At 43.3% G+C, this 24,666-nt stretch overlaps 1 protein-coding gene across 1 annotated transcript; it reads right to left on the reverse strand.

The window, feature by feature from the left end:
- Positions 1–387: 387 nt before the first annotated feature.
- LOC113975735 (dual specificity protein phosphatase 13-like) lies at positions 388–23,838 on the reverse strand. The gene is made up of 4 exons (XM_027700069.1): positions 23,640–23,838; positions 9,347–9,538; positions 8,424–8,644; positions 388–814 (listed from the first exon to the last, which is right to left on the reverse strand). The coding sequence occupies exons 2-4, from the start codon at positions 9,535–9,537 to the stop codon at positions 600–602; spliced, it is 627 nt and encodes a 208-aa protein (XP_027555870.1). The 5' UTR covers position 9,538; positions 23,640–23,838; the 3' UTR covers positions 388–599.
- Between the last annotated feature and the right edge of the window lie 828 nt (positions 23,839–24,666).

Consider the following 24,666-nt stretch of genomic DNA (forward strand, 5'->3'; position numbering starts at 1 on the left):
TTTGCCATGGATTTGAAACTAAAAGGACTTGTGAAGGTCCAGCAACAGCCTCCATGGCTTGTAACAGGGGGAGCCCTAGGTCTGATTTGGATCCTAACTAGTGTCACCGTGTCAGACCAAAGGAGCGTGTCAGCTTGCAAAGTCTGAAGTCTCACCCTAAGCCAGCTGGATGTGAAATGTTAAAAGATTTGCTTAAAAGCCTCACGCTTTCTTTTTCTATTTACTAGTTCAGCCGTTTTCCCTCTTGCCATATAAATGTAATTATAAGCAAGTAAAAAGTATTTTTTCAAGTTGACTGTGCTGCCTTTTAATTCTGCATGAAAACCCAACTGCTCCCTATGCCCTGCCCAACAGGTAGTTAAATAAACAGGCCCAGGTGAGCAAAACTGCCAGTTTGAATCCTTCTTTATTTCATTTTCTTTTCAATTAGTGGGCTTATCCAAAAAACACATACCTAACAGATCCTAACAGTTTGCTCATGCTCAGCCTTTTCCCAAAGTTTCTCAGTGCATCTGCAGAGCAGTCCTGACAGCATCCTTGCAGTCTTCAGTGAGGGCAGCATCTCTTGGTCTGGTGTCAGGAGACGTGCCTTCTTGGCGCTAGCAGGCCTCTGTTCCTCTGCCTGTCCCCCTTCCTAACTGGAGGTCCAACTCCTGAAGCTGCTTGAGGAAGCCAGAGTTGGGGCAGATCCCTCTGTGTGAGCGCACAGTCCGAATCGCGTCGGCGAGGGACATGTCTTCACAGATCATTAGGAAAGCGAGGACAAGAGTTGCAGATCGACTGATTCCCATTGCACAGTGAACCAGTACTTTGCCTGGAAAAAGGAGAGAAAGATGCAATTACGCCAGCAGGCCAAATGGTGGGCATTATTGTGTTGGAGCAGAGATGGGAGCTGATCTTGGGGATGGGCAGGCAGGTGTGCACAGCCCTGCAGAGCAGCCCTCGTGCAGCACTGGTGGGGGAACATGGGGCTTTTAGTAGCTGGGGACAGAAAATTCATAATTGTGTTCCAGGGTCTGTGGTTGCTTGCTTCAGTTTAGCTGTCAGCCCGACAGCATACCCTTATCCCTCCTATACAGCCTGCCATCCACTGTGTCCCTGCTTGCTCATGTGTGGTTTTGGGAGTGATGTACTCGCTGGCAAAGCTTCAAGTGTTCATGCTTGAAGGCCATGCTGTGGGAAGTAACCTTGGCAGGTTATGTACTACCACAGGGCCTGGAAACTTGGGATTTCCAAAGTGCAATGCTCAGGAGTGCTCACTGCTGTTACAAGAACAGTCCTGCTTTTCTACAAGCTCTTTTTTTTATTTTGCTTAGGGCAGTAATGCTTTCTGAGGGTTCTGACTGCTGCCCAGACTTTGTTGGAAATGTGTGAGGAAAATGAGCATTACTGTTAAGAGCAGCTCCTGTTTGTATGTGCCATTTGCACCAGCTCACTTATATTTTTTTTATTTCTGTAACCTACCTTGTACTAGTCATTATCCTTCCCTAATGCCTCTATCTTCCCCTCTTTGTTAAGTGATCAATAGAAAGACAATTTATGAAATGTTTTTAGTTTTCCAGAGATTTCCATGCAAGGTGTGCATCTTCATTAGGAGTTCATGAAGAATAATATTGGGAATCCTTCTCCTCTTGCTGTAAGCCAGCCTCAGAGAGCACCTTCCAGGGATCCAGAAGTACAGCTCCCTCCATCCCTCTGCTCTGCTTTGGTTTTCCTGCTGTGATCACAAATGGAAGCAGCCTGAGAAACACAATTCTTTATTGTGACTGTTTCTCAGCTTTCTAATGTATGACTTTGACCCATGCTGAAAGGAGATGAACACTTTTTAAAATGGTCTTACTTGAACTTAATGGAAACTTTTTTCAAAAGGATTGCTCTCAGATGGAAGAATTCAGGTTTTTAGTCCTTTCCCTCTGGATGTGAACAAAGAGCCCATTCTGGAACATGAAAATTTGCATCATGTAAATATTGTAAAATTCTTCAACTTTCACAAAAATGGTATAATCAATGGGAAATTTGGGGGGAAAATTTTTCTTTGTTCTACTCAATTATAGCCATGCCTGAACATTTTCAAACTCTCTTGTCCTTTGCTGCAATGAGGTCTAGTTTTTTCACAGAGACCGTGGCTCAGCAATTAGCCATTATTAAAGCAACAAGTGATTAGAGTCAGATTTGGACTTCTGACCACCTAATGGACAATTCTGTCTCCCATTAAGGCAGCTGAAGAAAATGTGGTCTTTTTGGCATGAAAATTTCAGAACACTTCTTCACTGTAAATCTTCACAAGTTTGAAACAAAATATTTTCTGCCTTTTTTAAATTTTAATTTTTTTAGACTGTCACATTTATGGTCTCTCATTCACTAATTGTACAGCTGTACACAATGCCATTTAGCGACAATACAGTTTATATCCAGAAAAAGATGAAAAATCAGTGACAAAAATCCCATGCTACTTTTTGCTTCCGAGATGGAATAAGCTATCTCAGATGCTGCTTCTGTGCAAAATGTAAGGAGGGGTAGAAAGAACAGACAGCTTTTAAGGGCCGGTTCCTTGTTTTGTTTGTGCTTACAGCATCTTAAATTCTCACTCTAGGGAGTGAGACAAAAATATCCTTGTTGGATGATTAGTCTAGATCCAGACAAAAACATCAGACTGATTGCCCCCATCTCCCCGGGTGTTAATACTGGGTACTTTGTGCACAGCTTTTAATCTTAAATCCCATTTTGTTTATGACAGAGTATTTATTTAGCAACCGTTTTAGTTCTGACTAATGATGATGGCACAGCCACATGCTCGGAGAGTGCAAGCATGTGTTGTAAAAACCTGCTCTGGCCAGCAGGTTGAGAGAAGTGTTGGATTCCACAATGTGTGTGACACAGCCACCTCTCATTATCCTGGCATGAGAAATCTGAGCGCAGACCTAAAGATAGACATGTCTTCAGTAGAAATAAAGGGACAAATACAGTCTCCAAGAAAGTGGTGAAAACAGCTCTGGTGACAGCAGAGTTGGACTGGGCATCAAAACCTTTGGGGGAAGGAAGAGGGTTTTCCAGCGTAATGCCAGTTTTGCAGAATTTGTATTTGTTGTTCTCATTCAGGTACAGCTTCAAAGAATTTACTAGGATATCAATACCATTATTCAAGTTAAATTAATCTGTCTGTCAATTCCATTAACTCCATGGGAATTCTTGGAATTTATGGTAATATGAAGAAATGTTTTGCACCCCTGCTAAAAGATAATACTAATTTGAATTTCGACCAGGCTTCTTTTTCACTGTGCTTGCACTATCATTAGCCTTCCCACTAACCTTGTAGGGTATGTATGCTGTAGTATCTTCCCCAGAGGAGGCACTTTAGACCCAAATAATCCTAGTCTGGGGTTTTCAGAGGAGTGTAAAGGAATCAAGAGCACAATTTCTGTTTGACAAATACTGCCAATAGGGCTAGTCCAAAAGATCTTTGGAAAATCTGTGTTTCGGTAGTTTGCAGTAGGCATAACTACAATGTGGCAGGGACTGGGGAAATCCAGATATTCACCATAATGTGCACCCCAGATAACAGAAGCCAAGGAACAACATGTTCTGAAAATTTTTCTTGGAATCAGAACCACTTCTTTTTTTCCCCTGAAAACTTCTGTCTACCAGCACTCTCCAACTGAAAGAAAAAGAATTTATGGTTTGAACTGCATCAGGAGGGGGAAAAACAAACAAGAAAAAACCAGAAAGAGATGGCCTTATGTTAGATTTAATTTTGCATCACTGTATGTTTTGAAATTCAGTCTAAATTTGGCCATAAATTGGATGGGGGACAGGAGACTTGATGTTCTGAACTTAATTTTTATCTGCAGCCTCGAACTGAAGACCAAGTTGAGCACAAGTATAGCTGCTGCTATTAAAATATTGCCTGTTGTGGTTTTTTTGGAGGCACAGAAAGCAGAACAAATTCCAGGCTTCTCCTTGTACAGGCCGGCTCTGTACTGTTTTGTGTCTAACTTGAGAGGAGGCAGTGTCTAGTAAGAACACACTGAATTTTCTTCCCTGCTTCTCTGTCTTATCTGCACTTGAGAAGCATCCTCCTATATCAGTAAATAGCTTTAGAAGATGTCTCAGCAAAAACCTGGACAAGCCTCAAGTATTGACCTTGGATTGAATCTGCATGGCTCTCTAATACGCTAGTTCCCATGAGGATGCAGGTATATTATCTCTTTCACATGTGCAATATCTGTTCCACAGTGTTAGCCTTTGTTTCACCATGCACAGAGGTTATGATAAATGCTGGTACGCTGACAATAAAATGACTTGTTTGTTGCAGATAAATCAGTCATGTGAAATGATTTAATTAACGTAAAATTGCTCTAATGAAAGCAGATTTGAATTTACTATGTGATTATTTGTAGCAAACAAATTAAATGTTGAACTTGAGTAAGGAAACACAAGCTTTGTTGCTATTTGGTTCTGTTGACAGGTTCAGTCCCTTGTCTCTTAGCAGTAACTGCAAATGGGTTAAGTGACACTGAACTCCCCCATGATATACTGCATTTGACCAGTGCCTGAAACACGTCTGTACCTCATGGGCCGACTGTGGTGGGCAATTTCCTTCAGCCTCTCATGGGAGGCAGCCGAGATGTCCTGTCCCAGCACCGAGGCTCAGATTGTGGCTCCTGGACCACAGCCTGGGAAAGCAACGTTCACAGAGGCAGTTGTGGTGCATTCCCCTGTCGTGTGGCTGTAAGAAGGCCAGGCTGCAGATCTGCAGCACAGAGTCCATGCCACAAGCTGGCATCCTCCGGTTCTGCCTTCCTCACCTCCATTTGATTTAACATACAGTGCAAGGAGAAGTTGGACTGGTCCCACATTACAGCCATGTTGCAGCCTTCACTCTGAGCACGAAACAGGATCCCTTAGGAATAATGGGATTAACTGAGGAGAAGTGGGGGCACTTAGCTTCTGGCATTATTAGATCTTGCAATCCTTATTTGAAATTTTGCACCACACATCTCGAGCTACTTTTTGCGGAGGCAGACAATAACTGTCATCTGGCTGGGATTTGTGCAGAACAATAACACTTGGTTTTTAACAGCGGATTATGGATATTCTATCCAGCTCATGCCTGCTATAACTCTACTAACATCAAAGGGTTTGCACTAGGGATAAAGTTTGCACATTCAACTTTGTTGGCCAAATTCAAGTTGGGAAATTCAATGCTGTTGAACAGAATCAGTCATTAAAACACATAATAACTTATTGTCCTTTTGCTAATCATCATTAACAGAGCTAAATGTCCTGAACTAGCCCTTGCTTTCTTGCAGGATGGATTCAATTTGGCTTTAGACCAGACTCTAGATCTGTCACTCGCAGTGAACGCCCCAGCTGCCCTCACTCCATTGGATCCAGCAGAAGCATTCTGCTCTCCAGGAGAAGAGCTCATCTGGGCTAATGGGCCCCAGGGGCTCTTCCCACTCCACCATGGTTTTCTCATCTCCTGTTAGGTTTTAGCCAGGTGCAGAATCCACTGTCTTTTTCTTGATTAATCCAAATATCTGTTTTATCACAGCTGAAAATACCAAGAAGCCTACGGAGAGCTTTAAATGGTGGCATGTCCCTTCTTCCCTGTCTCCGGAATAGGTAAGAGCTGTCACCTATTGGAGAGTTGGAGGTCAGACTGATGTACATTATGCACTTGCAGCAGAGAGAGGACCCTTTTCTTCAAAGGGTTTCTCTTCTGCTTTCATAACTCTCACCAACAAGAAAGTGGCAGGAGAGGGAGCCTAGCTTTTCTTTTGGTCTACTGAAGTGGAAGAAGGGAAATGCCTTTGAGAGAGTTTGCCATTTCAGGAAGTTAATGGGTAATTTTAACCTGCCTGTTTTACACATGTTCAGAGGTCAATAAAAGGTGAAACTCTCTACCTGGGAATCTTTCTCTGAGCACAGTGTTAGTTTAATGATTTTTGTGACATGCTTTCATCAAGTTCTCTTTCTGTCCCTCTTCTGCTAGACTTTACCAAACCCTGCTGATTTACTTTAGGTTTAGCTGCACTCCAGAAAAATGCAAATTGTACAGGTGGCCATGCAAAGGGTCCATATTGATATTCAAGGTGTTGCCCTTTGAGTTTGAGGGAGAAGGCCAATACTTTCTTGACTCCATGTTTTTCCTTGTAGGGAAGGGGACAGATTATGCATCTGCTCACCCTTGTCTGAGCCTCCTCAAACAGCTCTGTTGCATGGGCAAAGAAACAGCCAGGCTGTGCTGAAGGAAAGGCAGCCAAGGAAGCAAGGATCATAAAATAATGCTTATATGGCATGGCTGCAATAGTAGTGCATGTATTTCCTAATCCGTACAACAGAGATGATGAAGGAAGTTGGTCAGGGTGTGATGCAACCACTGACCACTGTGACAGGAATAGCTCCCAATTAGGAGCATGTGAGTACACACTCCCATGCTTCTTTTGCGCACCCTCTGGCATCAGGTTTTGAAGAAATTGCCTTAAAAATAAATTCCTTACATCATCAAAGACATGTTCTGTTTGGCTCGGGTAGAAATATGGAATAAATCTGTCCATGCTGTTTTCTGGACTTCTTATGTAAAGCATCAGAATTTTTTTTCAAGCATGACGGGCGTAACAGTTCTTAATTCTAAGGAGTATTTGATTCATAGTTTTAAACATGTTTGTGCCTCATGCAGTCTTAACGTTGACCTATCCTCCCAGGTAACAAAAGATAATATATTTTCATTAAAGAAAAAAGAAGTTGAGTTTGCTTGTCATAGTTAAACAGCAGTCTTAAATGACTTCTCAGACAAGCAGTAGTACCTTGTTACATCCTGAATTTAATATGAACAGGCCTCTTGTCACCTGGTATATTTCTTTTTCAACATCAATACTTATAATAAATGCTTCTTTTTTTTTCTTCTTCTGAATGATGTGAGTAACAATCCTCTCCCTGTCTCATCCGTGAACGGGTCATGGGTATTTAGCTGCTAAATTTCTGTACCTTGGGAAATTATGCTTCCAGAACATCTTGTTTATATATTTTCTAAACTGTTGCACTTTCCTTAAAATGATGAATGTCAGGAACAGCTGGACAGTATATGATTAAATTTCACCTTGTCTCCATTCCCAGAACCCTGCTTCCATATGGAGTTCAGTAAAGCAATATTAAAAGCATGGGAGTAGGGATAAATATGCCTTGAGCCGTAACTTGTTCTGCATTCATAATTTTATTATTCGGGCATGCATTTTGCAAAGCACTAGTTTAGTTTGCTTTTTTGGCTACCACAATTCATCTGTTGTTTTCTGTCTTTTGTCAACTGATTTGCAAGTTTGCTCTTACACACAGATCAATAGATTTTGGATCTTACCTTTCTCTGGAGCATTGCCAATAACGGCTTCAATTGCACATAGCGGATGCTGTAATAGAAATGGGTGCAGATCCAAGTTCCCCAAATATGTTTGTGGTTTTGAAATCCAAACACAGCCCTCAATTGCTCAAAGGCAAATATTTTTTAATGGAGTAGATCAAGCCCTCCAAAGAAGAGTAACTGCAGAGGTATCCAGCATGGAGGTACATTGTTTGCAGTCACTGTGTCTCCTCTTCCTAGCTTGTATGGAGTGGATTAGATCTACTAGCTACATATGAGTAAGTTGGGTAGATAGCACTTTAGGACCCTGATTGATATTAAGGCTCACCATGATGCAAGCAAAGTTTGCTGAGTGTATAACTGTCCTCTTAATCACTTATTTTTGAGCAGTATCTGTACAGTTTTGTGGCACAGTGAAGACTTGCTTTTGTGAAGGTTTGTCCTTAATAGTAGTGATCCTCCATTAGACCCAGAACTCTGGCATTATACCTGGCCTGTGTTTAGCAAATCCAGGGATTTTGGATTTTTTGTGCTATTTTCCTATTTCAAGGTTATATTTCTTCTAGCAACAGCATGACATTATACCTGGCTGGTGGTATTGCTTAAGTTCTCTTGTACAGAATTGCTTTCTAGCAAGTTCTTCCCTATTCTGTGTTTGTAGGATTTGCACAGATTGTAGCATTATGGTTGAATCTTCTTACTCAAATATGATATTTGCCCTTGTCTTTTATTTTAAACCCCACCACTAATTCTAAAAGATCAAATAATGTGCCTCCTCCCAGATCAATGTGTCCCTATAGGTAATAAGGGATACTTGTTATTTTGTCTTTTGCTGATGAGTAACACTAGGCACAGGGAGAACCCCTTTGAAAGCCTGTTCAGTGCACCCTGAAACAGGGGAACTCCCACGGGGGAATTCAGGAGGCAGGTGGGATTCTATTGGGTTTGGGTATCTCCATTCTTGCTCACATATGTAGGTGGTTGGTTATGTCAAATAATATTTGATAACTTGTCCTGCTTGCCTGCCATGCAGAAGATGTGCAACATGCACAGATGGTCTAGTTACCTCTTGGGGAATTCAGTGCTTCTCTGATGTACTGAGCAACTGGGTAGAAGTGAATGCTGAGATCAAAGTTTGGGTTGTCCTCTGCTTCTACTCCGTAGTAGTGCACAGGCAAGTCATTGTAGAAGGTGGGCCCGGTGTTGATGCGGAATCGCCCGGCAGCGGCGTTCACCACATGGGAGATGCCCATTCGGCTCAGCTGGGCTTTGTCACGAGCAACATACCTGGAACAAAGATGGTGAGTTATATTTGATTGCTGCATTGCAATGTGGGGTAGAATATGCTGCTGATGCTGAGTTTGTTAAAACTGCACGAAGTTGTGGTGCCTATTTTCTGACAGATTAATCAGGTCCAAAGTGTCCATCAAAATGCTTTGAGACAGCAGTTAAAAACCTGACTTTTAGATTTCCCACATTTGTTTCCCAAACACCTGTTTAGGTGGTTCTTCTCAACTGATGAAAGGTGGTGGTGGAGATATTTCTGCACAAGCCAAGAGCTTTCTGGTTTGCTTTCTCACCAAGTCACCTTGCTGAGCATCCATCAATTCAGGGGACTGATGCCATCTGGCAATGTGAGGAGAAAATGAGGTTGGTCCTGTTTTACCCAGCTCTGGCATGACTGCCTGAAGTACTGATGCCATGGCTCCAGCAGGCTTTTGCAGTGTGGGACTCCTCTACTAATGCAGGAGGAGAAACCGGGAGCGGGGGGGGGTATTCTTTTTAGTTACTTACTTTAGTTAGGATGCCTTTTCTCTATGCTGCAGCATCCTATGCAATTTCAACCTCGTTCAACACTTAGACTTGTTGCGAGGGGTCCCCAAATTAGTGCCTAGCTCTCTTTCTTTTAAATAAGGAGCAGAAGATGTGGGGGGAAATAGGGTAGGGGCTAAGAGCTGCATTAACACCTTCAACCCTTCCCTCTCTTACAGGTCTCCCACATAGAGGTTTGGCCAGACTTCATCCACGTGCCCTGTGGGGGATGAGCGTGTGCAGAGCAGGCGCCGCAGCTCCTCCAGGGATGGTGTCCCAGCACTGCTCTGACTGCCAGGCATCCACCTTGAGGTGCTTCTTATCTTGGGGCGCCGTAAGTCCCCGCTGCACAAGGAGTCCCAGGCCATCCTGAAAGAGGGAGAGCAGACATTCACCACCAGCCAGAGACATTTCTGAGGACTCCCTCTCTTTCTCTCACCTTGTCAAACAGATGATTAAAACTTCATTATTATATTTTTTAAGATTTTTCTTTTAATAGGAAGTGGGGAAGTTCCTACTACTCTCTGGAATTCTAGACACTGCTACTGGCACAGTGAAAAAGCCCAGCCCTCGATGTGCCAGCATGAGAGTTCCACTTTCAAATGGAAAGCGGTAATGCTATGGAATATGTATTGTGCAAAGGTGTCTACTCAATGGGTAGACAACAAGGTACTAATTTGTTATGCTGAGGTTTTCCTTTAATCAGATAACTAGGGCTTCCTTATATATACTTAATCTGATTTGTCTTTTATAAGTTGCTCAACAAACTGAGCTGAACTGAATAGAATTGGTCATGCAAAAGCTTATTCACTGGTTAGCTATTAATTGTCAGCTTCAATGGGAAAAACTCTGTAAGGAATATTTTGGTTCTTTCCACTGGTTGTTACCAGCCATACTTGTCCTCATGACAAATGTTTAGAAAAATCTGCATGAGTTAAAGTGATTCCAGCTGTCATTCATATGAGCATTAACCTATTTTTTAAATAAGTTGTTTCATTTGCATTCCTCTCCTCTCTGCTCCCTCCAAGAGCTATCCCCTTTCTAATCTCGAAGTAAGTACTTCAGTTATAAGGAGAAACACTTTTTTAGGCATCCCTTTATCTCTGGAATTACTCTGTTCCCATGTGGTATGTTTCTTTGAAATAGTGGTTCCTTGTGCTAGCTATAGATTTGAACTTTTGGGAGGATTTTTAAAGAGGGGAATAAAAATTCTATTTTTCCCAGGGTTCTGTTCTAAGAAAATTTTAGAAATATATTTTTTTCTATGTTCTAAAAATTAGTCAAGTTATCTGCATTACAGAGATATCATGAGGTCTGTCAATTCATGAGCTTTAAAACAGAAGCATCTATCTAGGACATGAGTGAAGTTGCAGTCAGTGGGTCAAAATCTTGCTCTGGCACTGCCTGCACCATGTCTTTTGCATAAATTGAGGGGCGGTTTGGGGTAGAACAGTCCAGGACAGCAAACCTGAAATCTTGCATCTTTTTCTGAAAATCTCTATCATTAACAGGTATTGACATTGACAATTTCTTCCAAACACTAACTCTGGTGAAAGATTTTCCTAGTTTCTCATCATCCTGTTTTCTCTAGCCCAAAATTCAGATTTTGGTGTATATTTTTTTCTTAAATATTTATCTTTGCGTGCACAAAGATGGAGCAAGAGGGTCTGAAGACTAGCATGCTTTGGAATCTCATTACATCTTCATATTCATCCATTGCTTTGCTGAATGGAAAATGGAGTAACTAATTCCCTGATATATCTGTAGGATATGGAGGAGGGAAGTGTCAGTGTGAGGCCACAGAAAGGACCCTAGAAGCCACTCTCCCGCCATGCACATGGGGTGATCTGCCTTGCCACCCAGCTGCCAAGAGGGGCCCTCTGTTATTTCAGTACACCACCTTCTGCTACCTTCATGGCAGCTTTGGCCTCGTGAATACAGCAAATTTTCACCAAGTGATATTCCCAGGATAGCCTTGTATTGTTCCAAGAGCATTACAAAGAGCTCCACTGTGGAATGTGCTCCCCTCCCAAATGTGCATATCTCCTCCAGTGTCAGCTTTTACTGTGAAAACAAAAGCAGATGTTTTTGCCCATTTTGGATGGCTTTATGCAAGAGGAGGCATGGAGGAATTCCTGTACTGGAACAGGCATTTCCCACTGATTTTGATAGCTTCTTTGACACTGGTCGCCCTAGTGCCCCCTGTGCCAAGTCTGCCTGGCTCCTGCTGGTGATCTTGGACACCAGTGTGACTTCTCTGATCCCACACAGGAGGTCTGCAGCAGAAATGGGACTTACATTTCCTGTGCCCTAACCACAGGGCGATCTGCCAGTTCAATAAGTACTTTCAAGAATAACAGCCTCCTCCAATCCTTCCCACCTCATAATATCTGCAGCAAATGTTACCCTTTTTTGATGTACCTCATTCCTTGCAGTGTATCTAATGACCACTCTAGGGCACTACTTACTCCCTGTAAAGTTACTTTAAACTGCCTTAGACTCTTTTGGGTACTGCCTGTTATCCCTTCCCCTTGCCCTCTCCACTATATAAATACTTTGATTTTCTTATTACCTAGCCTCAGAGGACTGAAGGCTGCTGTCAGCCTTGCTTTCCTAAGCCTCATGGGAGTGGGGACTTGCAGGATACTCCCCGAAAGTCCTGGTGATGTTGTGACATTCAGGTCGCCACTAAGACAGGGAAGGACACCCAGCAACTCACTAGCACAGCCCTTCTGGGAGCTGGGCTTTCTAGGTCCATAACTCCAGCTGTTAAAAGGCTGGGTGGATAACTCTGACATATAGTGCATCTTAGGAAAAGTGCTCCTTTTTTTTTTTGTTTGGTTGGTTTTGGTTTTTTGTATGTGTGTTTTTGGGGTTTTTTTTGGTGTGTGGGTTTTTTTGGTTTTGGGGTTTTTTTTGGTTTTTGGTTTCTTGTTAAAGTTGTCTTTCTAGAAAGGAACAAAACTACATAGGCTAGGAAAGAGGAGGTCCTGTGTGCTACATGGATATTGAAAGCTGTGGAATAATGTTCTTTATAAGATATGTGTCCTTCTTCAGAAAGCGTAAGATGACTTTCAGCTTGTGCTCATATGGATATTGTATTATAGCTAAGGAATTTACTCCTGTTGAATCACAGATGTGAACTGCTGATGCTGTGTACAAAACTTATTTCATCTTCATTCTGGTCACATTTTTTCAACTGGAGAACAGCATCAGTTCATGTAAACTCTATGTCCAATAAAAAGGAAGGACTGGAGTTCAAATTTCAAATGTGAAATAACTGGAACTAACAGGCTGTGAATGATTCAAAAGCAGAGAATTCTCTGTAGGACTATTCAACTAATATATTGAATAATGAATACACTGAAAAAATAATAGCTTTCCATAGAAAATTCACAGACAGGAAAACAAGGCAATTTTTTTTTTCTGAATAAATGACTGCTCAGTTCTACATCAGTCTAACATTTTAACTCACTAAATTTATACATGCAAGTGTCATTACTGAAATGCACATATTTAAAGAAAGCAATGCTGTGATTAAAATTTTGTGTAATGTTTTATAAGGAACATGAATAGATTAAAACAAATTAGTGTGAAAGGAAAATGATTATACGTAATAATGTGGTAGTTGTTCAATTTAAAAATACTTTTTTAATGATTCTCAGCTCAATTCCTCTATACGGACTTTCTGCAGTGGATCTATTTCTGTGATGTGTGTTGTATGAATGAGCAATACAGTTTTAAAATACTTGTTTCTGAATGATGATGATATGAAATATTCCTGATCTTTGCCCTACTGGAGTTGTATTACAGTAATTAGTCAATCACATAGAAGAAATCTGACCATTACATTTATATTAATTCTGAATTGGTTTGTACTGCGATTGTAATTGTATCTGAACTATGTAATAGAATTTCCTTAATTATGACTAGCAGGAGAATTGTAATGAAAGGGGCCTATTGCAGAGCAGAAGGTCATTCTGATGATCTAGAGTGACCTAGAGCATGACACAGGCTGTAAATGCCACCATCCATACCTTCACCTGTAGCCACCTTCCTGGACTGGTGTGCACTGGTGGCTTTGCTGCAGTTGGGCTATGAGAGCAACCAGGTCAATGGTTCTTTATATATCCCAGGAAGAAAGCAAAGTGCTCCTGTGAGAGGTCCCAGGTAATATCTCCTTCCTGACTGTTTAGGCTCTTCCCAGCAGTGAGTGCCGCTGTGGACTGCATTATACTGTGCATGCTTTGGTTGGTTTTCAGTTAATTCAGTGACTACAGCTTTATCTGTAACATAATTACTGCTATCCAGTGCCATGCTGAGGAGAGGACCTTTAGAGTCAGGTATCCCATGGCAGATGTCTCAGTCCTTGCACACACAGGCCACTTTTTATCCAATTTCTCCAGCTCCATAATATTTAATTAAATAAGAACAAAACCAAAAGTCAGTGTAATTTGACAATTTGACATTATGTTGGTACGAGATCAAGCGGAGAGGATGGTATGAAGGCTGAGATGAAACAGGACAAAACCCTGCAGCATGATGATGTGGACAGTCAGGAGAAAAAAAACAACTCTTGTGTCTAGGATATTTACTAGAAAGCCTTTACATCCTCTGCTTTTCCTTGTGTTTTCCAATGCCAAGATAAAGGAGTATAAGAATATATAATAAGGATGTCAATGCTCTCATTTCAATCATGTAGCAAATATTTTAATGATCCCAGGGCCTATGTTGGCTTTTCTGTATGGGTAGAACATAGCCACTTTCCTCTGACATTAGTAAAAATATTTCTGAATCTTTAAATCATGGGAACAAAGTACTCTACATCCTGTGTTTTCTCAAGCTGGTATGTACTGTAACCTCGTTATCCCAGTGAAGATATCAGGCTCACTACACTTCAAATAGACTGATTTATGGTGGCAAAAGACCAGGCTGAAGCCCAGGGCTTGGCCGAGTAGGTCATGTCAAGTTCATTCCTATTGTGTATTCAAAAGTCATAAACATTTCTCAGAAAGCCTATCCCTTGGAAAGATTCCTCCAAGATAACATATGTTTGAGAGAGGTTTTTGTGTTGCTACATTGCCACACAAATGACAAATATTACTGTCATCATTCTTTCTTCTTTAGTGTTTAACCCGATAGTCTCGCTGGAGTCACAATTTGTCAACTGCTGGGAGCACTAGGAGACATGGATGGCATGAATCAAACACAGCGAGGACTGAGGTAGGGCTGGCTGCACTTGAATGCTGAGATAGAGGCAGTTTCTACAGAGGCACAAGGTATTTGAGTAGCCAACTGTTTGTAAGGAAATCTTTCCAGCAGCTGGAGGATGTAATCTGAACAGCACTTCCAAATTTAGTAGAGGCTTCCAGACCCTCAACTGTCACCCACATGGTGTGGCTTGGCAAAATCCATTCGGTGGACTTGCTCTCCACAGACCACGCAGAGCCTATGTTGAGGAGCAGACTGACTGAATCTCTGTACTGGACAGCTTTGAGCAGCACAAGGAAGGGGAAAACATCTGATTGGGGTTTTTTCCTCTCTCAGTATTGCGTTAGTGCAAATTTTCTGTCCTGATTTTAGGGATTATATTGCCTCCCCTCTGTCGTGTTTTCCTCTGTGTGGCATCCAGGGAAAACAGCAGCTACATTTTTGATGCAAAGCACTATTCAAATGTAAGGAAGAAATTAATAAACCCATCCTGGTTCTCAAATATGCTGAATTTACCACAGTTTCCACTGATGTTATGGGTTGCCAGGCCTCAGAAGCCTCAAAAATGTCTAATTTTTTCATAGCAAGTCTGTGGGCCAGGCAGAAGGGCTTAGACCTGATGGTCTTGACTGTTTCAGGATGTACATTAGCATGCAGGCCCCAAGACAGGGTGGCCTTAGAGGGTTTTGCTGTAGCTGCAGTATAAAATATTCTCGTCATCATCTGGTTAGTACATTTGTATTTACCAATCATGTGTGCAGTTCCTGACTGGCCAGACAGAGGCAGCCATCCTTTGATGTGCAGCAATGTTGTACCAAGTGTGCAAAAGCTGATCATCTGCTGATTTTGCTAATTTTTCTGGGTCTTGAATGTATATTTATTTTATTCTTTAGCCATGGGAAATCATCTCTGTAGAGTTATTCCCCACACTGCAGATTCAAGTGGATAAGAGAAGTTAACAATATGAGCAGCAAAATAAATTTTCCCTGACCCACCCCTTCCTCACAAAATGCAAAACCAAGGGTTTCCTGGACATAGTTCCATTTTTGTAGTATAAGTGGGATCCCAACCATGTTTATGAGTCAGGCCAGAGGCTTGGGCAGAGTCTATACAAGGCAGAGGCAGCCACCTGGAGCATGCTTTACAGAAACCATGGCTGATGGGTAGCACCACCAGAAGGGTTGCACAGGTTCAACCACCCCAAGCTTTTCTGTGCCTTCTTCACCACTGAAGCTTGGGTATATTTTGTTGCTGAATTGGATTTTTTATTTACTAGTTACAAATTTTACATGCCATTTTAATAGTGTGCATTGTAACTATTTAAAGCTGAGCATTAAACAGGCCCAGACACTGTTAACAATCTGCATGTTACGATATTTTTTTTTTTTGGTAACTGCTTGTTATAGCATCAGCTATTAAGAATTTATTACTGGTGCATTTTAGGTGGTACTTTACAGTCATTTAATTACAGCCATCTAACAATCATTACATAAATATGCATTGAGAGCAAGAACTCCAATGTAAGGTGACCCAAAAAGCTTTTACCTGCCAAGACTGGAGTTCGGGCCCTCAGGTGGCAATGATGTCACCAACATATGCAGGGAAACACAAACGTTTAAGGCTGTACAGGGAGCCATGTTCCTCCCCACACTAGGTGTTCATGAAGTCATCAGCTGGAGCAAGAGCACTGTAGAGCTCCAAGGACCTGAACTTGGCTCTTGGCAAGCAAACAGAGGAAAATTGGTTCCCCTCCAGTGCTAGTCCCAGCAAATGTGCAGGGCTTTTAGTTGTTAGCACAGAAGTTCAGCTGCAAAATTGGGCCCTCTGGAGCCCATTTGCTCTAGCTGCCAAGTGCATCCTTATACCCATTAACCCAACCTGATCTAGTAGACAATCAGACACACCTCATATGACCCAAAGACAGTAGCTGGTCTGAAATGCATCTACCACACCTCCCTGCTATTTGTGACTGCAACAGCATGCCCATGTTTTGCAGTCTCTCTAGCTCCTCGCCAGGCTACCAGTCCTAGATCAAACTTTGTTGCTGTGTCCTCCACTGCAATGGACTTCAGCCACCAGACTTCACCAATGATCAGTCTGACAGTCTTTAACTCCTTCCTCCATTCAGTACTGACATTTTTCACTCCTTCTTGAGAAAACAAAATTCATAATCTACAGCACTGTAGCACTAAACATCTCTTAGACACACTATATTCATGAAACACTGTTGCTATCCCTATGGTTGCCCTTGAAGACAAGCTTGCCTAAAATTTAGTTCTTCTGTGTTAACGTTGGCTCTTCTCCTGGCCACAAGGATTGTTACATCACTGTCTGTCTCTTGCCTCCAGCAATAACTTGCTGGAGGTGAAGGCCTGTATTCTCTGAATAGGCAAACTCTGTTTTTCCTTTTAGAAGCACCCTCAGAAGCTTACTGAAGAAACTGAAGGATAAAACATTTCTAAAAGACAGGCTGGCAAGCTGATGCAGGTTGCTCTAAATCAGGAGCAACATGTGCCACTCTTATTTCCTCTTGGAGCTGCCAGTCAGAACCAGCTGGGTTGTCTGGCTGACACTGGTTTTTTGGTACAACCACTCCAAAGCCCTCACCCTCCCTGAACAACATGAATCCTAGTTGCTTTTTCATTACTTGTAGCAATGCTTTACCTGTGCTTGCAGCCTGCAGTTGCAGAGAGCGTGTGTTGCTCTCATTACTCAATGATGTTAGTACAGCATGACTCTGTGGAGAGGTACAACTTTGAATTTATTCACAGATGGCCTGAAATGTGCTGAGTCTGTTTCTCTGAAGCAGATCTGGTGACTGGAGGCTCACCTTTGTGGTGACGCATTTCAGCTTCAGCACTGTCGCCATGTGAGAGACAGAGCCTGTACACTCCATGGCACATTCTTTGCTCCCTCTTCATGGCTGTTTGGGGTGAAACTATGACTGCCAAGCAGCCCTACTACTACACTCTTTTATATACAGTCTGATTTATAAGGGGTGACACCTCACTTCTAATTGAACACAACATGAGAAAGCCAGTGCTGGGTATGCTGCATCAAGCTTAATGAAAGAAGGACAAAGTGTCACTTGGATGTTGCTTCCAGTCTCTCAGCCATAGTTTTACTCTTCAGGTTAACTCCATGTTGCATACCCTTAATCTAGACTCATCTAATTTTCCCAAGTTGCTCCTAAATGATCTGAAATCATGTTTGTTTCTTGCTTTGGCAATGTTCGGAGGCCAAGGATTTCCTGTGCTGTGCCTTGCTCAGGCCCTCAGTTGGAATCCAGTCCCTTAGGTTGGTGTCCTGTGGCCCAACAGAGTTTAGCAGCCCACATCTGAAGGTGAATGAGGCTGCTGTTAACAATAACTAATATAGCACTGTCCTCCAGCCCAGAACTGAAAACATCAGGCTTCAGAATTCAAAGAATCCCATTACAAATGAATGGTTTCTGCCCCAAGGATCTAACCAAAAGGATGGCACAATGCAAAGCGCTTCTCACCTGTGACTAGCTCTGGTATGTTTTTCTATCTCAAAAAGAATATATTGCCTTTTTTTTGTTTTGTTCTGTTTGGGGGCATTGAAAGTTTCACTGCTCTTTGTTCTTGTCCTGTGGTCTCTACCAGCACCACAGACATAGCTCTATGCTACCCAACTTACAAGAGACTGCAGACACTTACCCCTACACTGGCATAGCAGGAGGGTTGAATAACATACTAGGAAGGAAGATGGGAAACAGCAGGAGGTAGGTGGCCAAGGTTCCCTGGTGTTTCTTGAGCACTGGAATGCCTTTCATGGTTGTTATCACAGCAAGCTTGTGAGGAACAGTGCTGTTCCTACTGCACAAGTGGAGATGGTAAAGTTAAGCTGGATGATTTTTCTATATCTCTCCACAAGTGTGAGCTGGGAGGCAGCCCAGGGACAGAGTGCTGCCAAACATTGGTAGTGATAGCTGAACCTGGGTAAAAAGTCACCCTCGGGCTTAATGTGGGTCAAAATCTTTCCCTTGCCTCTTGTGAGCAAAAGGCAGTTTACAATATGAGGTGAGTCACAGTCAAGGTTGGACTTCCATGCTAGGGGACGAGGTTTTCTAGGAATGCTTTGGCAGATGTTGGCTTCAGTGCTCAGAAGAAAATTCAGAACACATAAAATCAAGCCAAGGATGCAGAAACCCTTTATCACTCTGCTGTGCTCCTGATACCTTTCTTTCCATGCCTGCAAAGTCCTTTTTTAGAGACATATTAAAAAAAAAAAATCTCTTATTAAATGCAGTGACATTATGGCTTAAAACCAACTATACTGTCTTTCTAATAGTTTCTTTATCTTTTTCACACCCCAGCCTCTCTGATCTGATTCTTCCTAGCAATGTGATAGCCATGGCAGCACTTGGAGAGGTCTGGAAGGCTAGTTCCAGTAGCCTGTATTTCGCACCAGTATCTTCTGGCAGAAAGATAAACCACAGAGCTGATTGCAAGCTCCTGTGGCCCAGGTTTCTGGCTACAGAACTGGGAAGGATAAACACCTCCTTAAGCACTGCAAGACAGAAATAGAACAAGAGAAAGGAATGGAAATCCTCTCATAATGTGATGGCTAGAAGCAATCCAGCTGTTTTGTTTTATTCCCACCATGAGAACTACAGTCAGTCCCAGTGCAAGCTTGACCACCTGTCAGATCAGGTTTGTGAACTAAGTCTTATTGGAATTTGACATGCTTTTGTCTTGGAGCCTGCTGATATGATCAGTACAGATTCCTCCTATAGCACTGATACATTGTGTATGCTACCCATGCAGTCCCAGATGCCCCTCATAAATCATTAAAATACTGGCTAGTTCTAATCAGATCCTTTGAGTTATAACGTAATATACTATCTGAGAACTAAAAACAATAAATCAAGTTAGTACAGAGGTCAGACTGAGCCTGAACACAGCTGAGACTTGCTTGCTGATGTGTGTATAGTCTAAGGGATTCAACGGAAGGAGATGAAATCCCAAGTCAGCTAAGCAAATTGCTTTCTTCTCATTGTAAAATCTCACTACTAAGTTTGTGGAAGGGAAAAAAATAGGAATTCATCATCTTCCGTAGCACAGCTGATTTGAGGTCTAGAATTTCCCAGCAGTTCTGTTAGCTCTTGGGATTACAGGTATTTCTGATCATTTGTCCTTCAGGTTAACTCTTACTATTTTTCTAAAACTAACTAGAAGTTAAAAATACGTACCCCCCAATGTCATAGATTACCTGGTACAAAAACAGAACACATTTTCTTCTAGAGTATAGGAACCAGTTAACCACAAACAGAAAAAAATTCGGATGCTATTAGAAAGCAGCTGCTGTTGTTGCACTCTTCAGTCTTGCCTGGGACAAAACAGGCAGCTTTGTGAAGGGGAGGTTGCAGTGCCCAAGTGCTAGGAACCAGTAACAGTTTGTGTGCTGAGGTGCTACTGCATAAACCCAAATAATCGATGCTTTCTTTTTTATACAGAAAAGGTTGAGGGCCATCTGAATTTTTTAAGTGTTATCTGACTCTGAGGACAGCGTGGTATGGGGTACGGCCAATCTCCATGGCCAACAAGTACTTTGGCCACCATAAATGGTACCTGTCAAAGAATAACACTGAAGGCTAACTTCCCTGTTCATGCCGTATCTGCATGTACTTTTTGTTCCTTACCTTATACTTAGAACAGAAATACCTAGTAATTGTTTCTTCCCTTGCAGCAAAGACAGCCTGTGGTAGAGGATCCTGCTCTGCATGTACCCTACAGAAGCTAAAGGTATGTAATTCGCAGTACTGTGTTTAATTCCTCTTGTTTATTTTGCACTTTTTCCTTAAACCTCTCTGGCCTAAACCAGGCAGAGTGTTTTTAAGACCCATACAGCAGAGTAGCTTGGCACCTGAGTTACATCTATGGAGCTGTATTTCTGTAGTGGTCTACAGGGAAGGCTCTCAAAGGCCCCAGTTGTGGCAGCCTCCCTTCAATCACAAATGTCATCAGAAAAGGACCTTGCTGTAATCCTGTGAAAGCTTATGTTATGCTGGGCACAGGCTTTGCTCTGGGGGGGGTGTGAGTTCTATGAACTCTTGGGGTTCACGCTGGTGACTCTTGAGCTGAAACCTCTGGAGATGCAAACCAGTAATGGTAATGCAAACCAGTGATCCAGAAAATCACCATAAAACAGTGAACAAAGTCTCTGTGAGTCACTGGCAGTAAATAAAAGAGCTAGCAAAAACTAGGACTGTAAATAAGTGGTGGTGAACAGAGTGGAACTTGGTCTGTTTGAAAGATACACCAACACCTCCAAACTGGGTGCATGTATGGGGCAAGATGGATTAATATTGTGTTTTATTTCTAATTAGACCTCAAGCAAGTTTGAATTTCTTTTCAACCTGGTGGAGAAATAGTTGAAACACAGAAGGAGAAACAGTGATCAGTTTCATCAGAGATGCAGCACAGCTTGGTGCAGCAATTTAATGAAGATTTGTTAGTCAACAACAATCTCCCAATCCACTTAACATGCCCTCCATTTAATTTGCTCTGCTATTGTAGCAAATTTGAAGCCCCAAAGTCAGACTCAGCTTTCATGGTTCTTGTAGTCTCTGCAGTGTCAGCAGGAAGCACGAACTGAAGACTTAGAGCCTGGACTTGCGCAATATATATTTCTCTTAATGAAACCCAAAGCCAGGTGAAATTTTTTGGAGAGAGGAAACAGGATATGGAGTCCCTTTGGGGGATGGGGGATGTTCATAACACTCAGAAATTTGGCCTGCGTTTCTAGTCTCCTCCCTTTCTACTCCACAAAGGGCTTGTAGCGTTTTTAGACAAACTTGGATCCATCATATGTTGTGAGAGAACCTGCTGGGAAATTTGGTGACTCCTGCACTCCAGGGCAGAGGAAACGTGTGTTTGTGCTTTGTGTTTTCAGGAAAGTAGGAAGATGAAATTCAAAATAAACCCCAACAGATGGGAATCTCACAGAGACAGACACTGGGAAATGTTTAGACAAGCTTTGTTCCTGGTCCTTGAGCTCAGAATTAAGCCACTGAACTGTAGAGAGACTTCAGAAAGACAATGAAATGCATTTTGGCTTCAAATACAGTTCCTCCAGAATCCAATGAGAGTTGTGCACATGAATCTGAAGGCAGAGTATAGCCAGCAGTATGGGGAATAGATGTAATGTGAGAAACTCTCATGCTATATTATTATAGTCTGAATTGTTTCCATCATTTTGGGTTAAGTAATTCCTTACTATCCATCTCTAAAGTGCAAACAGTACAGGCTTGATGTGCCCCAGGGAAAGGAAGCAAACCAGCCTTTGAATCTTTACCCAACCTTACTGCTCATATTTTGCTTTCAGTGAATAAGTGTTCAAATCCTTTAATACTTCATTCCCATAAAAATATATTTACCAGGGGTTTTTGTGGCAGCAGTGAGGCTGTGTTTATTATTTTAGGAACACCACATGACTGGCTTTAGAGAAAAGACAAGGCAGGAGCATGGGGTGCTGCAAATCTATCAGAGAACAGCATGTTTTCCACCTGTTGAGGCAGCAACCACAATAACAGATGCACATAATAATTACCCGTACCTCAAAGGCAGCACCAAGTCCTGCACCTTCTGCTCCCCACCTAGCAGACAGCTTGGTAACAGAATTACAAAAGAGGAACACCGAGAGAGTAGGTAGTGCTTTGTGAAGAATGAAAAAGCAGCTCTTATTAAAGAGAAACCGGAAGGTAGAAGATGAGAAGGAAAGATCTGAGGCACCATGATGCTAAAAGAAGAGTGGCGCTAAGGAACTCCAGGAGCCTGCCTTATTTTTAGAGTGGCAGTCAGGATTTTGCTAATACCTTTTCCAAAGCTGCTCTCATTTCTACTCTCAACACCAGAGATAATTTCTACTGATAAATAGGTGTCCCACATGGCTACTGGAGCCTATTCCTTTCCAGAGATGGATGGTCCTGCAGTGGCAAGAGGGGCGCACAGGGTAATATCGGCCTCATCTCAAGTGACACCATGAATGACCATAACGTGTGCCCTGTTCCTATTCCCACCACTGCTGCCTGGCACTGGAATTGTGCTGGAGCTACGCCACCCTTTTGTTTGCAAGTGCCCTGGAGCATCTTGTGCAAGAAGACCAGGGGACAGTACAGGGAGCAGGGATGTACAACAGGTGAAACATCTTTGGTTTTTCCTGCTTAAGTGCTGAGGCTTGTAAGGCTCTCTTTCTCCCCTTCCTTTAACTACCAAAAGGAAAGTGGTGACATTTGGCTGGGTGAGGACTTGACTTCTGGAGTGATTTGTACCATGGTAGTTCCTTGTTGCACGAAGGAGCAGATACTTCCTGGCAGGGATTTGTTGGGGAAATGATCTCAGGCCCCATTTAATCTTGACAGAAGAAGATGATGAGAAGACTATGTGCTGAGTTGAAGTTTTCCTTTGAATTCCTATGGTGTTGAAGGCAGCACTATAAATAGACACAGTATCCTTTTTACCCTGGTACAACTTTGTCTCCAGCTCCCCATACAGACAGCAAGTCTGCTGGTAGGTATTTAGAAGGAATTAATTTAACCCAGTCTTCTCTTTCTGTGCTCTTTTACTCCAAGCATCACGACGGCTTCCATAGCCATACAAACATATTTCCTCAATAAAAATATTCTGAGGAAGACTGCCGATATTAAAAATCCCATTTCTGTCTGAAAATTCTATTCTAGTTATAAATAATCCATAAATGCCCCAAACTATAAATAGTTGGTATTAAAAAAATCTCACTCCCCTCTCAAACTTCTTACTCTTTCATTTTGTTTCTCCCAGGTTTTGTTTTTGAACTGCACAGCATTTTATTCATAGTCTGTTTCACATTTTCTCCAGTGTCTGGAGACAATGTGGACAGTCTCCCCCTTCCCAGGATCAACTTATGAACATCAGCTGAGAAGAAGGAAACCCAGATACAGTGTTTCGTGGCTATTATCTTAAAGATAGATCTGTAAGCAATTTGAATACAAGCTAGATTGGTATTTTAAAAAACAACCCATTGAATTTAAGCATCGTTTTTAGCGAGAGATTCTCAGCCTGTGATCCTGCTGGAAAGCAAACTAAAAATTTCACAAATATTAGAGTTCCTGAGTACAAGGGCAGAGACGCTGATCTGGCCTGGCTTTGCCGTGGTCTCGCTGCTGGTGGAGCTGGCAGTGGTTGTGTTCACGCTGCTCGGTGCAGGTACTGAGTTCACTGGGAGTTGGTTTGTAAACAAGCGTAAAGGTACTTGCCTGGTAGCCGAAGCTCCCGCGCTGCGGTGTCTTGGATTACCTTTGTTTGAGTAATACTAGTCCAGTTTCCTCCTAACGTGCCACTTGCACAACGAATTTCTAGCCTCTCCGGGTGTTCAGTTTATTGAAGGCCTATTTTTAATTCTGTTAATTATAACCCGTACTCCCCTACCCTCTTTGGACCTGCAGGCACCAGCCGGAGCGCGGCAGCTGGCAGGCGGCGGGGGCAGAGTTTTAGAGGGGGCCGGTGGCCGGGCGGTGCCAGCGGCTGTGACCCGGCCGGGCGGTACCGGGACCGGGGGCTGCGCTCTGCCCTGACACAGCGCTTTGCCACGGGCGCTCCTTGCGGGGCAGCTGCGGTTCAGCCCCGCTGTGAGCAATGGGGGGCGGGTCTGGGCTTGGCCCCGGTCCGTGGTGGGGCAGCTGTGTCCGTCCCCGCGGGCGGGCTGTGCCCCAGCCCGCCGGGCGGCGCGGGGCGAGACGGGGCGGGAGCGCTCCCGAGCGCAGCCCCCGCACCGGCTGCCCCGCGCCCCTCGGGGCTTGACCCGAATTCGGACCAGAACGGCCGGCGCGGGGCTGAGGCCCAGCCGAGTGAGCAGCGCCCGCCGCTCGGCACGACCCCGCCAGGACCCCGCCGGGACCCTCCCGAGCCGGTGCAGGTCCCGGTGCGGGTCCGGTGCGGGTCCGGTGCGGGTCCGACCGAGGGCGCCGCCCGCGCCGGGCCGACGGCGCCACCTGGCGGCGCCGTGCGGTGCTGCGGGCGGAGGACCCGGGATGGGATGCGGGATATCCGCCTTTGGGAGAAAACCCGCGACATCGCGGCCTGAGAAGTTACATTCTCTGTGTTTATCATCCGAGTAAGCTGCGGGTTTCCAGTTGTACCCGCTGGTATTTTTTAAAACGCGGTAAGTTTGTATCCTGTGAAATGCGTTTATTGTGCCGGTGCTCTCGTACCCCCAGCGAGAGCATCCTCAGCTCTGCCCTGTGCTCTACAGCCGAAAATGGCTGGCTGGCCTCGTTCCTGCTT

This window comes from Neopelma chrysocephalum, unplaced genomic scaffold, assembly GCF_003984885.1.
Source record: "Neopelma chrysocephalum unplaced genomic scaffold, ASM398488v2 Primary Assembly neopelma1_143, whole genome shotgun sequence".
NCBI lineage: Eukaryota > Metazoa > Chordata > Aves > Passeriformes > Pipridae > Neopelma > Neopelma chrysocephalum.

Excerpts from the sequence above, each read along its gene's own strand:
- LOC113975735 (XM_027700069.1), bottom strand. The coding sequence starts at position 9,537 with ATGGCCTGGGACTCCTTGTGCAGCGGGGACTTACGGCGCCCCAAGATA. Across the intron at positions 8,645-9,346 it reads AACCTCTATGTGGGAGACCT|GTATGTTGCTCGTGACAAAG; the intron begins GTAAGAGAGGGA and ends TCTTTGTTCCAG. Across the intron at positions 815-8,423 it reads AGCACTGAATTCCCCAAGAG|GCAAAGTACTGGTTCACTGT; the intron begins GTAACTAGACCA and ends TCCTTTTTCCAG.